This window comes from Xenopus laevis, chromosome 8L, assembly GCF_017654675.1.
Source record: "Xenopus laevis strain J_2021 chromosome 8L, Xenopus_laevis_v10.1, whole genome shotgun sequence".
Classification (NCBI taxonomy): Eukaryota; Metazoa; Chordata; class Amphibia; order Anura; family Pipidae; genus Xenopus; species Xenopus laevis.
The window spans coordinates 28,199,286-28,212,452 of record NC_054385.1 but is presented as its reverse complement, the minus strand read 5'-3'; the positions used below and the strand labels follow the sequence as shown (position 1 = coordinate 28,212,452).

The following is a 13,167-nucleotide window of genomic DNA, read 5'->3' as shown; positions in this document are numbered from 1 at the left end:
ACTTAAATATTAAGTATGGTCACGAACTGTATGTGTTACACATAGCTACAGCCTCTTCTTTCCACATTTAAATGATGTGGGTAATATTAGGTTTATTTATTTCAAAGAATTTGTTAAGGGCTCATGTACTTGTCTTTCTGATTAAACTGGGATTGTGACAGGCAGTTGCATTATGTTAATTTCATTACAATCTTTAAGGTTATAGATTGTGGAATGAGGAAGTTTTTAGGGTTAAGATGTGCCATTTGGTTCCTGCCAATCGGCTACATGATGCTTTCAATTGAATGATCTCAAAAAGAATAATAATATGGTCACATAGAAATAACTGTTCCCAAGAATCCTTGGTAGGTTTGGTCAAACTGAATCATTCTTGCTACAACTCCTTCTAAAGGCTGATAACACAATGCTTTGTAGCAATATGGTACTGTAGATCAAATAGACATTTAATATAAAGCTATGTCTCATTGTACTAATTTATATGTCCAGTTAACATTAAGTCATGCACTACTAATATTATAATTTTTAAACTCTCCTTAATAGTAGAACAGACAGACAGCAGAGTCTGGTGTCCAGGAGGATCATTTGGTCCATATACCTAAAATGGCCTACCAACGGTATCACTAAAAACACAAATGTAATATATTTTATTTAGATGGTGCTTTCTGTAGGGTCCCCTCAAGCCTGAATTTTATGGGGAAATGCCCATGGGGAGTGAGCCAGGAACTGGGAATGGCAGACATTGACAGGTTTAGGAAGTAGGGAACTGGAGGAGTTTATAATAGGAATTATGGGTGATGGTGTTTTTTGTGTAACCTGGGAGTGGAGACATGAGAGGTTCCCACCTGCCCTCCCCAGAGCAAGGGTGGTAGCAAATTAAGAGGCTCCCCTGGGGTGTAGTTTGTGTTAGGAATATGAAGTGTAGAGCATAGTGGGGTTAGGCCTGGTGTCATGGATGGGGCATGAGTTATAACTCATGCCCCATCTAGCAGTCACTCATAGGAGAAGCTTAAGTCTATAGACTAAAGCTTCTCCTTTGAGTGACAACTGGCTGGGCCTTTGCTCTTGGATTTAACAGCATTGAGCAACCATTAGAGGTTACATGAAGTTAATTATTAAATATTGTATAAATAAAACTGTTTGCATTGGCCCTACATTTTACAGATGTTAATAAACAGTATGTGGCCTTTTTCAGCCAAAGCATTTAATATAATCCAGTATGTGATCTTAATGAAGGGGGAGAAGAATCTTGGGTTGGGATGGGCCTGTCAAATTAACACTGCCACTGTCAACACCTTAGAGGTTGTGTTTTGGGATGGTGGGCTGTCCCCATTGTTTAAAAGGAAGGAAGAGAAACATTGTTAGATTCTCTTCAATATCCGACCCAATAAGCACAAATGAGTCAGTGGATCATTAGGTGTAACTGAGGCACCAGCACAGATGTAGGTTCATACTCACCATGTGGCCTGAGTGGAAGATTAAGGGAATATGCACAAAGCAGCCAGACGTTCAGTAAAGCAATTTGTTCAGAGGTTTTCACAGAAAGGGGTTATTGCCTTTACTAGAACTGCAAGGGTTCTTTAATGAATGCAAGTACAATGCTCTAAAATGCCAATAAATTGCAATTTGTTTTACCTATAATACTGCATTTGTTCTCCATCTATATTATGCACTTGTTCTAGCTCTGCATACTTTCTTCCAAGTTTGATCTATTTTTTTAAATGCCTTAACCCTTTTAATATTGTAGTGTTGTTGGGAGAGTTGTTTAGGCAACAGATAAAAGATGCCAGTAGACACCAATAGAGTTGACAGAATGTACCTTATATTGAAATACAAATGCTGGATAAATGTAACAAATGTACAATATATAATTTCAGATGAATACTGTTCATTCAGTAAATAGAGTATCGTATAGGGGTATCATATACTGTATGTTGAGAACAGTCCTTGATATATGACTTGTCTTGTCTCGGAAGTGACTATAGACATAAAGGGCAATAGAAATAATCTCTGCTGTTTCTCTGCTTCATTCTATAAAATAAATATACAGATATGAGATCTGTTATCCAGAATGCTCTGAACCTGGGGTTTTCCGGATAATTTGAATCTTCTTACATTAAGTCAACTAAGAAATCATGTAAACATTAAATAACCCAATAGGCTGGTTTTGCTTCCATATGGGATTATTTATATCTAAATTGGAATAAAGTACAAGATACTGTTTTATTATTACAGAGAAAAAGGAAATCATTTTTACAAATCTGAATTATTTGATTAAAATGGAATCTATGGGAGATGGCCTTCCCATAATTCTGAGTTTTCTCGATAACAGACCGATATTGAATGATCTTTGGACACTACAGGCTTCTCCCTCAAAAATTACTAAAAAGATAAATGGACAATAAACAGCACTCATTTCACTGTAAAAGCTATGTATAGCCATTTAATAGTCTTTGAACCCAGTGGGTCAGTCTAACCCTAGTGATAGCTGCATTAGTGGCCCCATGTCTGCATTTATTTAATTTCCTTTATGCTAGGTCAGCTTCTCAGCTGCAGTTCACCCCCGTGTCCCATTTAGATACTTCAAAGCCAATGCAGTGGAAGCTGAATGTTGCCGTTAATAGGCTGGGGAGCTGCAAATGTGCCCGTAGTTGTGTATTTCATCCTCCAGCCTTGCCCACACTAGCGTAACTATAAAGGAAGCAAACCCCAATGTCATGTTGTGGGGTAGCCTGGGGGGCAAGGGGCCCAGACAGCAAGATTTGCTTCCTCTATAGTTGTAACAAAAATCCCCCTCTAGTTGCTCTCCTACCTGGAGGTGGGCAGGATGGACTCTCTTTGTGCCAGGCTCCTCTGAAGGGTTTTTGTACTTGTGGGGGTTCTAGTTATGCTTCTGTTTGCTTGCTGCCATTTCATCTAAATGTGTACTGTATACCACTTTATTATCCCATTTACATAAAATATACCTGGCCCTGGTCTGTGCTGCTCTCTGTATTATCAGTGCAAGATTGTAGCAAAAGAGGCAGTTGCCCAGTGGTATGATTGCCACCAACCAGCAAAGTGCCTGATGCCAATTCCATTTTATAGGGAGGAAAGGTATTATAGGAAAGTGGCAAACCTACTCAGGTGCCCTTGGTTATAAACCAAGAGATTGGGTCTTCACTAAAGCAATTCCTTTTGCCTGAGGTTTGTGGGGAGGGGTGGCCCTATAAAGAATTTGCTTTGGAGCCCAGTTACATTACGCCACTGCACACTGAATCATTGAATGCCCGTCTGAGCAAGTTATTATAACTTCTAATGGCCCTATGTGAATCCTGCACTCTGTCTCTACCCCCCCAGGGTCCTGCACTATGTGGTCAGTTGGTTCCTGACAACTCCTATTACAATGATGCTGTCAGCTCGGCTTTAAAATCTCACCCAGAGTCTGTTTAACATGCAGCGTGTGGTCCTCAAACATTCATTTTTAATAAGGTACATAGCACTTCAGGCTTCCTAAGCGTAAAATTACCCCAGTCCTTTCTGCAGAGAGGTGTTGGTAACGTTCAGGTTGCAGCGTGAAGAAAATCTGTTGTGCCGAGTTAATAAAATAAAAACCCACGAGCAAAATCCTTGATTTGCGCGGACACATTACCCAGGATCCCGTTCAGGTGACAGTGTGTGGTTAATGCATTTTTAACATTGTTGTGCATTAGTCAGGGCTTTGGTACAGATACACGGAGGCAAAACGTTCACTTTCTTCTGCCATTAAATGACACTTAAGACAAATCACTTCTCGTCAGATAAACAGTGAATTGATTTTCTTTTTCCACTCTTAATTAGATTAAAGCAATGGTTTCAAAAGAGGAAGGGTTGATGTATAATTTAAAGAGGGATGCACAACTCGTTCATGGGAAAACGTAATTTATTTATCGTGTTATATAGTACAGTGTTGGACTGGGGAACCTGGTGTTCACTCTCCAAAATAATGCTTCCCTTGTCTTTACTTACCTTTTTTCATTCTCCTAGTTTCTTTACATAGTAGGGGCCATTTAAAGATACAGCAGAAAAGCACCCCTTAATGCTCCTTCTAAAAACACTTTTGTTCGGGGAATGCACCTGGAAATCTTGCACTAGGTACAGATCGGTACTTAATACTTGCCTCCACCTGCCCGTCATGAAGACCAGATTTTATTCATGGGAGGACACTCAGGTCTCTGTGCTCCATTTTTGTTGGCAGAGACTTATGGCAATGGAGTATTTGCACTTTGCCCCCCTGCCCTGCAATTAATAAAAGACCCCTAGAATATTCTGCCCTTCACTTCATTTCTCGATTTTGTTCTCCTACTGAAATTGATACTGATCATGGTTTCCTAAAATGTACCGACTCCTAATGACTTTAGATAAAAGCACTGAAAATCATCAAATCAGATTTAAGAGTTTGTATGAAGGAGGATATGGCAGAAGTAATTCTATTTCTAAGAACAAAACTTTAGTTAATTTTAAATTGTATTTAACAGCTATTCTACAGCTACATGCCCGGTTCAATTAATATAAGTAGTTTTAGGTTTTCTAATTGTGTTTGGTTTATGTAGTTTATCTTTGATTTTGGTTTAGAATTACCAAAAGGATGTGGTTTATATTTTTTAACTGTGGCAGTGATAAAATGCCTTGTATATTGTGTACTTGACTTCTTTCTATCAACATGGAAATTACATTAGGAATAGTAACGCCAATAAATGAAAGTGTTTTAAAGTAATTAACATACAATATACTTAAGCATGCAGTGGTAAAACTGTGTGTTTGCTTCGGAAAGACTACTATAGTCTATATCAGTGATCCCCAACCAGTAGCTCGTGAGCAACATGTTGCTCACCAACCCCTTGGATGTTGCTCCCAGTGGCCTCAAATCAGGGGCTTATTTTTGAATTCCAGGCTTGGAGGCAAGTTTTGGTTTCATAAAAACCAGGTGCACTGCCAAATAGAGTCTCGCTGTAGATTGACTATCCACATAAGGGCTACCAAATGGCCAATCACGGCACTTATTTGTCACCCCAAGAACATTTTTCATGCTTGTGTTGCTCCCCAACTCCTTTTACTTCTGAATGTTACTCACAAGTTCAAAAGGTTGGGGATCCCTGGTCTATATAAACAAACTGCTGTGTAGCCATGGGGCAGCCATTCAAGCAAGAAAAAAGGCACAAATTACATAGTACATTACAGATAAGCCCTGTAGAATACAATGGTGTTTTATCTGTTATCTGCTATGTAACCTGTGCCTATTCTTCTTTTTTTCAGCAGCTTGAATGGCTCCCCCTTGGCTACACAACAGCTTGTTTATATAGACTATAGTCGTTTTTCTGAAGCAAACACACATCTTTTGCCAGTTCAGAGCTACAGTACATTATATTGTAATTACTTTGATACACTTTCAGTTTTTGGTGTTATTGTTCCTTTAAAAACAGAGGAGACGGAAGTACCATAAACTGAGTTTGAGTCGAAGGATTTATGTACCGACTCAACAGTCCTGGTATACTGATGGGGCAGTCCAATGCTGTATATGTAAACTGGTGTATCATGATCTGTATTAGAAGTTTTAGCTTCCCAGGTCTTAGTCACCTTAGCTGCCCAGTTACAATCCAGCTTGGCTGCCATTGAGTAAGACTTGCTCACAATGTGTCCTATATCTTGAGAATATAGGTTTTTTTTGTGTGCTTAAAGAACGTGAATGTTTCTTCATGCTAATACCTCACTAATGAACTGAATTGCAATACAGGAGCCTCTTTTTCCAGTACGGACCCTTTGCATCCTTGTCTATAAATCACGTAGCACTGTAAATCTGTCTTGCGTTAATACAGGGCAAGTAAAATGAAATCAAGCATAAAGACTTTAACAAGGAGCATATATGTTCTGGTTTCACCTTATTTCATATGTTTTTCTCACCTTCCAGGTATGCCATAGGAATCGCATATAAATCCGCTCCAAGGAATGAGTGGGTTGGGAAGAATACCTCCTCATGGGTCTTCTCTCGATGCAACAATAATTTTCTTGTAAGACACAATAACAAAGAAGCTCTTCTGGATGTCAATCCTCAGTTGAAACGCTTAGGTGTTCTCCTAGACTATGACAATAATACATTTTCCTTCTATGATCCAGCCAATTCCCTCCACCTGCACACCTTCCAGATCTCCTTTATCCTCCCTGTATGCCCAACCTTCACTATATGGAACAAGTCCATGTTAATACTCTCAGGACTCCCTGCTCCAGATTTTATGGACTCATTTTTTTCTCAGCCGCAAGAAAGTATATCTAGACCACAGGAGTCTCCCTATGTTTCTGGGCTTAAGGGTTGCCAGTAAACAGTGTTTTTTCATCCTCAAGGATCAATTCCACATGGCTTATTCAGCAAATGACTTGGATGGGAAATCTTTACACCAGAACAAAAATCTGTAGGGTGTCAGTACAAATACTTGTACATTCTTCTGGACCATTGAAGATCAGCCAGTAGCTCTGTATATTTTCTTAATATAAAATTACAAACAGAAAGCAAAAAAGATACAATAGAACTCTTCCAGGTACTATGTATATTATTTCTGTACAGGTTTAGACCAATGCTTTAAGTACAGTTTGTGGTTTCATTCCATAGAGCAACTGAAGGTCTTTATGAATCACATGTTGTTGGGCATTTTAAAGGTGAAGCTAACCTTTACTAAAGCTTTACTGTGTTAGAGAGAGGCCTGTTCTAAGCAAGTTCTCAGTTGGTCTCCATGTTTTCATTTCTTCCCAACTGTTGCGTGGATGTTGAGCAAATAATCTATAGCAACCAGATAGCTGTTAAAAACAGATTCACAACAAAAAGTAGATAGTTCCCAGATAGATAGATAGATAGATAGATAGATAGATAGATAGATAGATAGATAGGTAGATAGATAGATAGATAGATAGATAGATAGATAGATAGATAGATAGATAGATAGATAGATAGATAGATAGATAGATAGATAGATGATAGATAGATAGATAGATAGATAGATAGATAGATAGATAGATAGGTAGATAGAAGACCTATTGCAGATTGTCTTAGATTAAAGTGTGTGTATCATACTATAAGTTTATTTTAAGGCAAACAACCCCTTTTGCATTGCAGCTAAAGCTTTGTTGCTAAATGCCATAATTTTTAGCCAACTTCCTAGTTCATGCAAGGTCTTCCAACATCCAAAGATGTTCTAAGATGTAGCCCAAGATGTATGAAAATGTCACTGTGAAATGTGTGCACCTACAGTATGTCTTTCAGAGCTGACCTGAGCATAAATGCTTGATTGGACCCAACCGCTGACTTTGGTTCCAAACTTGAGGTCGGCTCTCCTATACGAGTAAACATTTAATGGCACCATATAAATTGTATGTTTATGGACAGCACATGAAATTCTTTTTCTATAAAAGATCTTTAATTAGACACACATAAGCTCAGGCCATGGATTCTGGATTTGGTGCAATGATTAAAATATAATATGGTGAACCTGCCTCAGTGGGTGGTTAGGATGTCACAAGCCCATCCAAAGAGTGAGTAATGGTGAGGTCCATGCTCAGTGCTTGCTATTGTCCGGCACAAACATAGGGACTCTGTAGGGCTTCCATGAAAGTGTCTTCAAACAGACTTGCCTATCTGACTGCATGCATAAAGGGACACTACAGGGCAAAGATACTTTCAGACTCAGTGTATGAGCTTCTTGTCTGCTCGCAGCAACCATGGAGAGCAGTATCTGCTAATAAATACAGGTAATCCTAACTTATCCCCAAAAAAGAAAAAAAAACGAACCCCTCAATAGTAAAAGCAGATACTAACATACAGTATCTAGAACAGGCAGGTCTGCTTTTAGATCAGGGTGGTAGTGGTGAGAATTAATATGGTGGCTCCATCCATTGCTGTTTTTTTCTAGCTATGGAGGAGAGCCCATTCCTTATTGCACTGGAGTCTAAGGGCTTGTTAACAGGGCAAGGTTTCACAGTCTCATCGTCGGCCGATTCACGCATGCACGCCTCCCCCCGAGGCAGCATGGTCTTATTGCCGGCCACTTATCACACGCAACCTCCCGCATGCTCTCAAGCATCGGAGCACTGGGGTGCTTTGACCCCCCAGTGCTCCTTAGGATGCGGCTCAACAGCATGCTGCCCCTAAAATTTTGCCTCCATTGCCAAGGCCTTTGTGACCACTCCACAAATCCGGGCCTGCTTGTTAATAAGCATTGGGAAAAAAACCCATCATTCTTTTTTTCTGAAACCAGCAGCAGTATTCTATTGCAGCCTATGGAAATGTACTACAAGTAGCAAATCTGTTAAGTCAGGGTGGGCTCCAAAATATCTAATATTAATTAAGGCAGTGCTTTAGTACTCTGTCATAGTAAAATGTGCAGTTCAGGTCCACGTCTATTTCCATAGCTGCATAAGAATGTGATCAGTCTATAAGTGGCCAAACATAGTCCAGATTTATTACAGTGTTTTACACTCAGCATACAATATCTCTGCTTCCAAAGCCAACCCACCTGGAGGAGAACAAACCAGGCACATGTTACACATACCTCACTTCATGGCGTAGCATCCAGCAAAGGCTTAACCTCTCATATCTGGGAAAAATGTGCTTAACCCTATCAGTAAATTTCAGAGCACTTGCCTCCATGTGATACATTCACCTTTATGATCTGTTTGGATAGATCAGACTGCACAACACAGAATATTTAAAGGCCAGAGAGAGAGAATGCACGCTTTAAGTGTTGTTCTGCTAAATTCTAATTGTGTTGTTGTACCTCTTCAGCGAGAGTGGCGTGTGTTCCATCTTCTGCTCACTTAAGAGATAGGAAGCATAGACTAGAGGCATGACTGGGAAATAAATAGGCTTTCGGAGGATAGAATCCAAAACACTTTTTTTTTTATAGAGTGGTCCCAGCAAAGCGCATAGTTATTAATATCATGGCTTGGAAATGATCTGCAGTGGTCTATTTTAAATGACAGCTGGGTAACCAGGAGAGATGGAGATTTGCAAAAGACTCTTAATTCATATGAAATGTAGTATTTCAGCAAAACAACGAGCACTCTAATATCAACCGGTAGTGATGTGCGGGTCGGGAAAAACTCCACCCACACCTGACTTCCCCCTTCCATTTATAGACTCCCCGCCGATGACTTCACAAAAAGGGAGGGGTAGGCGCAAGCCTATAAATCAGGAAGTGGGAAGCCGGCAGTCTAAGAACGTCCGCAGGAGGACCCACAAAAGGAGCAGCGAGGTCGCCCAAACCTGCCTGACCTGTGGGTAAACCCATGGGTATCGGGCTGGCATGCACATCACTACCAGCCAGTAACAGGAGTGCCAACAGTTAACCCTCCCATAGTACTAAGCAATTGGGTAGCTGAATGTGGCTAATGGGAGGTTGATACTAGAGAGGATAATGCCGGGACCTAAAACATTAGTGGAACCCAGAGAGATGTCATAGGTCAGTTCACCTTTAAGATAACTTTTAGTATGTAAGAGAATGGCCACTTCTAAGCAACTTTTCACTTGGTCTCCATTATTTATTCTATATAGTTTTTAATGACTTGCCTTCTTCTTCTGACTTTTGGCTACAAATAATACCCCAACCCCCCTCCCCGGTGTGTACTTTTTTTCTTCAAGATGCAACACGATTGGGGCCAGTAGAGGAGGTCAGGGAGCAGCATGGAGAGTGGGTCTGGGTCGGCAGGGCTCACTGGGTTTTTTCTCTGTGTCCCGCTGGCACAGTCCAACCCTGTCTACCCAGCTAAAGTAAACCCAGTCTGATCATCTTAGATCTAAATCAAACCAAACTGAAACAGGACAGATGGTCAAGCGTTAGATACAATTCTAAATAAAATAATACTTGCAAATGGCCTGTTTTCTTGGAAACCTTTATTAGGATTTGTATTTAAAATAATCTGTTACACATCCTATGTCTGCCATGAAGTTAAATGCATATATTAGTCTTTTAAAAGCCAGATGTTTACAGTGGGTAAATATTGCCCTTGCAGAGACCTCTAGAAGACATGGGAAAGGAGCTTTTCACATAAATGGGGTTCTGAATATCGGGATGTGTTCACAATATATGCTTATATTAATATATATATACATATGGCTGTATGATATATTTATGGGTTGAAAATATTTAACAGTAATAGTATTAAATACATTTTATGTCCATAAGAATATGGCAAATACAGCAAAGGATTTTCATGTATAATGTAATATAAGATTTGACAGATGCAAAGAGATGGAGAGATTTATATAAATAAAATCTGTGCATTGGGCTGGAATAGACTTCCCGTGATTTTGTGTTGCGCGTCTCATACAGCAGTAGAAATATACTTTAATGGGCTGCTTGTATCAATCAATTGGAAAATCACATTGAAAAGATACTATCAATGCAAGGCAAAGTGGCTTCAGCAGTGAGATCAAATTAATGGAGGAGAACTGTCTTTGGAATCTAAAGTGGAACTATTGATACACAGGGCAGGGAAATCTCTGCCACATTTGTTGATTTCCATGCAATTTAGAGTAGAGGACTATAAGCCCATTGAATTCTAAATGTGCCTTGCAGTTGCCTCTATCAGGAAAGGGGCTGCACGGAGCATCTTTTAAATATTGTACATCCTCCCACCCAATTCTACTTACGGCATACATTTATGCATAGTATTTTTTCTTTTAGATATGCTTGCCATTTTAATAAGAGGTAGGACCATCATAGAAATGCTTTGATAAGGGTTCCTGCAACCCTACAAGACTATAGGAATAATAAAGGGGTACTTTACAAATACTGCAAATCAACATATTGATTTAGTAAAAGTACTTGTATCCAAACAAGCCCCCTTGCACTTCTGTATAGTTGTGGAAAGCACCATTGCATCTATTCCTTGACTCCTGCAAGTGCACCTTTTCAGAGCCTCTCCTGTCATGAGGCAAGGTTAGAACCTCAGGAGGCAATCAGTAAGCAGGGGTAGCAAAAAGCTGTCTCTGGTACCTATATACTTGTGTGTATATATATATATATATATATATATATATATATATATATATATATATATATATACACGAGGTGCAGTTCAGGGTTAGGCCGGTGCCGGATCGGCACGCACGCTCGCAAAAAGGTGCAGGCACACAGTCCCTCATAGCCAGGCAGAGAATAGAGAGGGGGCCGACTAGGGGCAGGAGGCAAAGAAGGTACTAGCCTGGCACCCCCAGCTTTGCACCCTAGGCACGTGCCTACTCTGCCTTCCCCTAGTTACTGCCCTGCCAATGTGATTTCAAGAAGTAGGCAAAGAAACAGACTTTAGACTAGGGCGCAATATGCAGAGGTACACTGATATATAACAACAGACTGTGCTTCGATATCAGAAAACATTTTTGGTAGTGAGCACAGAGAAAGAATTATGAATAGGCTGTAGTACACTACATTGCCATTACCCAGTCCAGGGACTGTGCTCTTGTAAGAAAGAAAGGACACTCTTAGGACGGTATGCACCCTTTGAAAACCGGAGGTAATGGGTGTTCCCAATGGGTACTCTTCACCACCCAATGAGGTCAGTATATTTATGGCAATGGTGCACACAGTTGCTTTTACATATTTATGGTCTTAAAGGTAGGTATTTTAATGAATCTCATAAAAGTTTTACTTTAAACTTGCCCAATAATTAACATTCTTAACAGGGGTGGATTATTGATAATGTTATTGATCTACCCTCTTATCTCTTATTTTTTAATCAAATTGCTGTTCCCAGCACACCTACAATGGCCATACTTCAGGGAGTTTAGTGGGTGCAGTGCAGGGACAATTTTCACCCCCCCCCCCCGTCATTACTAAAGGGTGGTTAGTATGTTATAGAATGGCTAATTCTAAGCAAATTTTCAATTGTTCTTCGTTATTTAATTATTTTTTTTGTAGTTTTTGAATTATTTTTCCTTCTTCTGACTCTTTCCAGCTTTCAAATCTGAAAAACAAATACTCTGTAAGGCTACCAATGTATTGTTATTTCTACTTGTTATTCCTCATATTTCTATGCAGGCCCTCTCTTATTCATATTCCAGTCTCTTTTTCAAATCAATGCATGGTTGCAAGGGTAACTTGGACCCTAGCAACCATATTTCTAAAATTACAGACTGAAGAGCTGCTGAATAAAAAATAACTCATAAACCATGAATAATAAAATAAAAAAAATAATGCAAATTGTCTCAGAATATCACTCTCTACATCATGCTAAAATGGAATTTAAATGAGCTTTGTTGTAAAATACTTTGGATTATAATGGAGGATTATAATTATTCTCTGTTACAGTTTTGAGGAGTCTGTACTATGCAGTGTAGCAAGTAACTGTTGGGGCCTAGCATGCATATTCATATGCATGAATAATTCCCATTTATTTTACAAAGTGCTAACTCAACATTCTACACTTCAGAGAAATGAAGATTGGTTAAAGACATTATTGCAGTTAAAAAAAGGATAAAATGACAAAGGCTAGCAAAGGTCCTGCTGGAATCCAGACGATTCTACTGAAAGGTGCGCAAGTTAAAAAGAGAAGAAAAGAAGGAAATGAATAATGTATGGTGGGATTAAGTGGATGTCTATAGAAGACTAGGAACATAGAAAATAGAGATGCTCTGGGTCACTAGCAGCTTTCAGATTGTTTTGGTTGAAATTCTTTTTAAAATCCAACAGGTGTTTGAGGCCCTCTTGAACTGAGAACAAGGTTACATACATATGAAAATACTGCAGTAGTAGCTATTGAATTATACTGTAGCTCTAGTTCTCACTCTTGTTGACTTTCATGCTGCACTACCAGGAGTAACTTGGAGAGCCAACAGCTATTTTCTCAAGTTTCACACTTATTGGTTTTCACACTGGGGCACCAGCCTTTGCTTTGGGTCCCCTAGGGATTCAACCCAAGCCCTACAATTTGCAGAAGCTTATAGTCTAGTTATTATGTGAAGGAAACAGATGAAATGCATAACAATAAAGGGATGATGGATTGCTAGAAGATATGAGATCTCATGATTATCTTCGAATCATGAGAATTTTCCATAATATAGTTGAGCTAAAGAGATAACTGAGACATCTGAAGAAATTATGTAGGTGACATGAGAGGAGGAGAGCATCAGATCATTTTTTAAATGTTAAGTCTCTCTGTAGTTAAAGG

At 39.4% G+C, this 13,167-nt stretch overlaps 1 protein-coding gene across 3 annotated transcripts in view; it reads left to right on the top strand.

Annotated features, from left to right (window-relative positions):
• The window catches only part of mid2.L (midline 2 L homeolog), a 191,309-nt gene extending 181,016 nt beyond the window's left edge, over window positions 1-10,293 (top strand). For 2 of the 3 annotated variants that reach the window (XM_041571881.1, XM_041571880.1), the window contains 2 exons: window positions 5,924-6,894; window positions 7,034-10,293. In XM_041571881.1, coding sequence (XP_041427815.1) covers window positions 5,924-6,332 — 409 coding nt within the window. In that variant the 3' untranslated portion in view covers window positions 6,333-6,894; window positions 7,034-10,293. 3 annotated transcript variants of the gene reach the window in all.
• The last annotated feature ends 2,874 nt before the right edge of the window (window positions 10,294-13,167 follow it).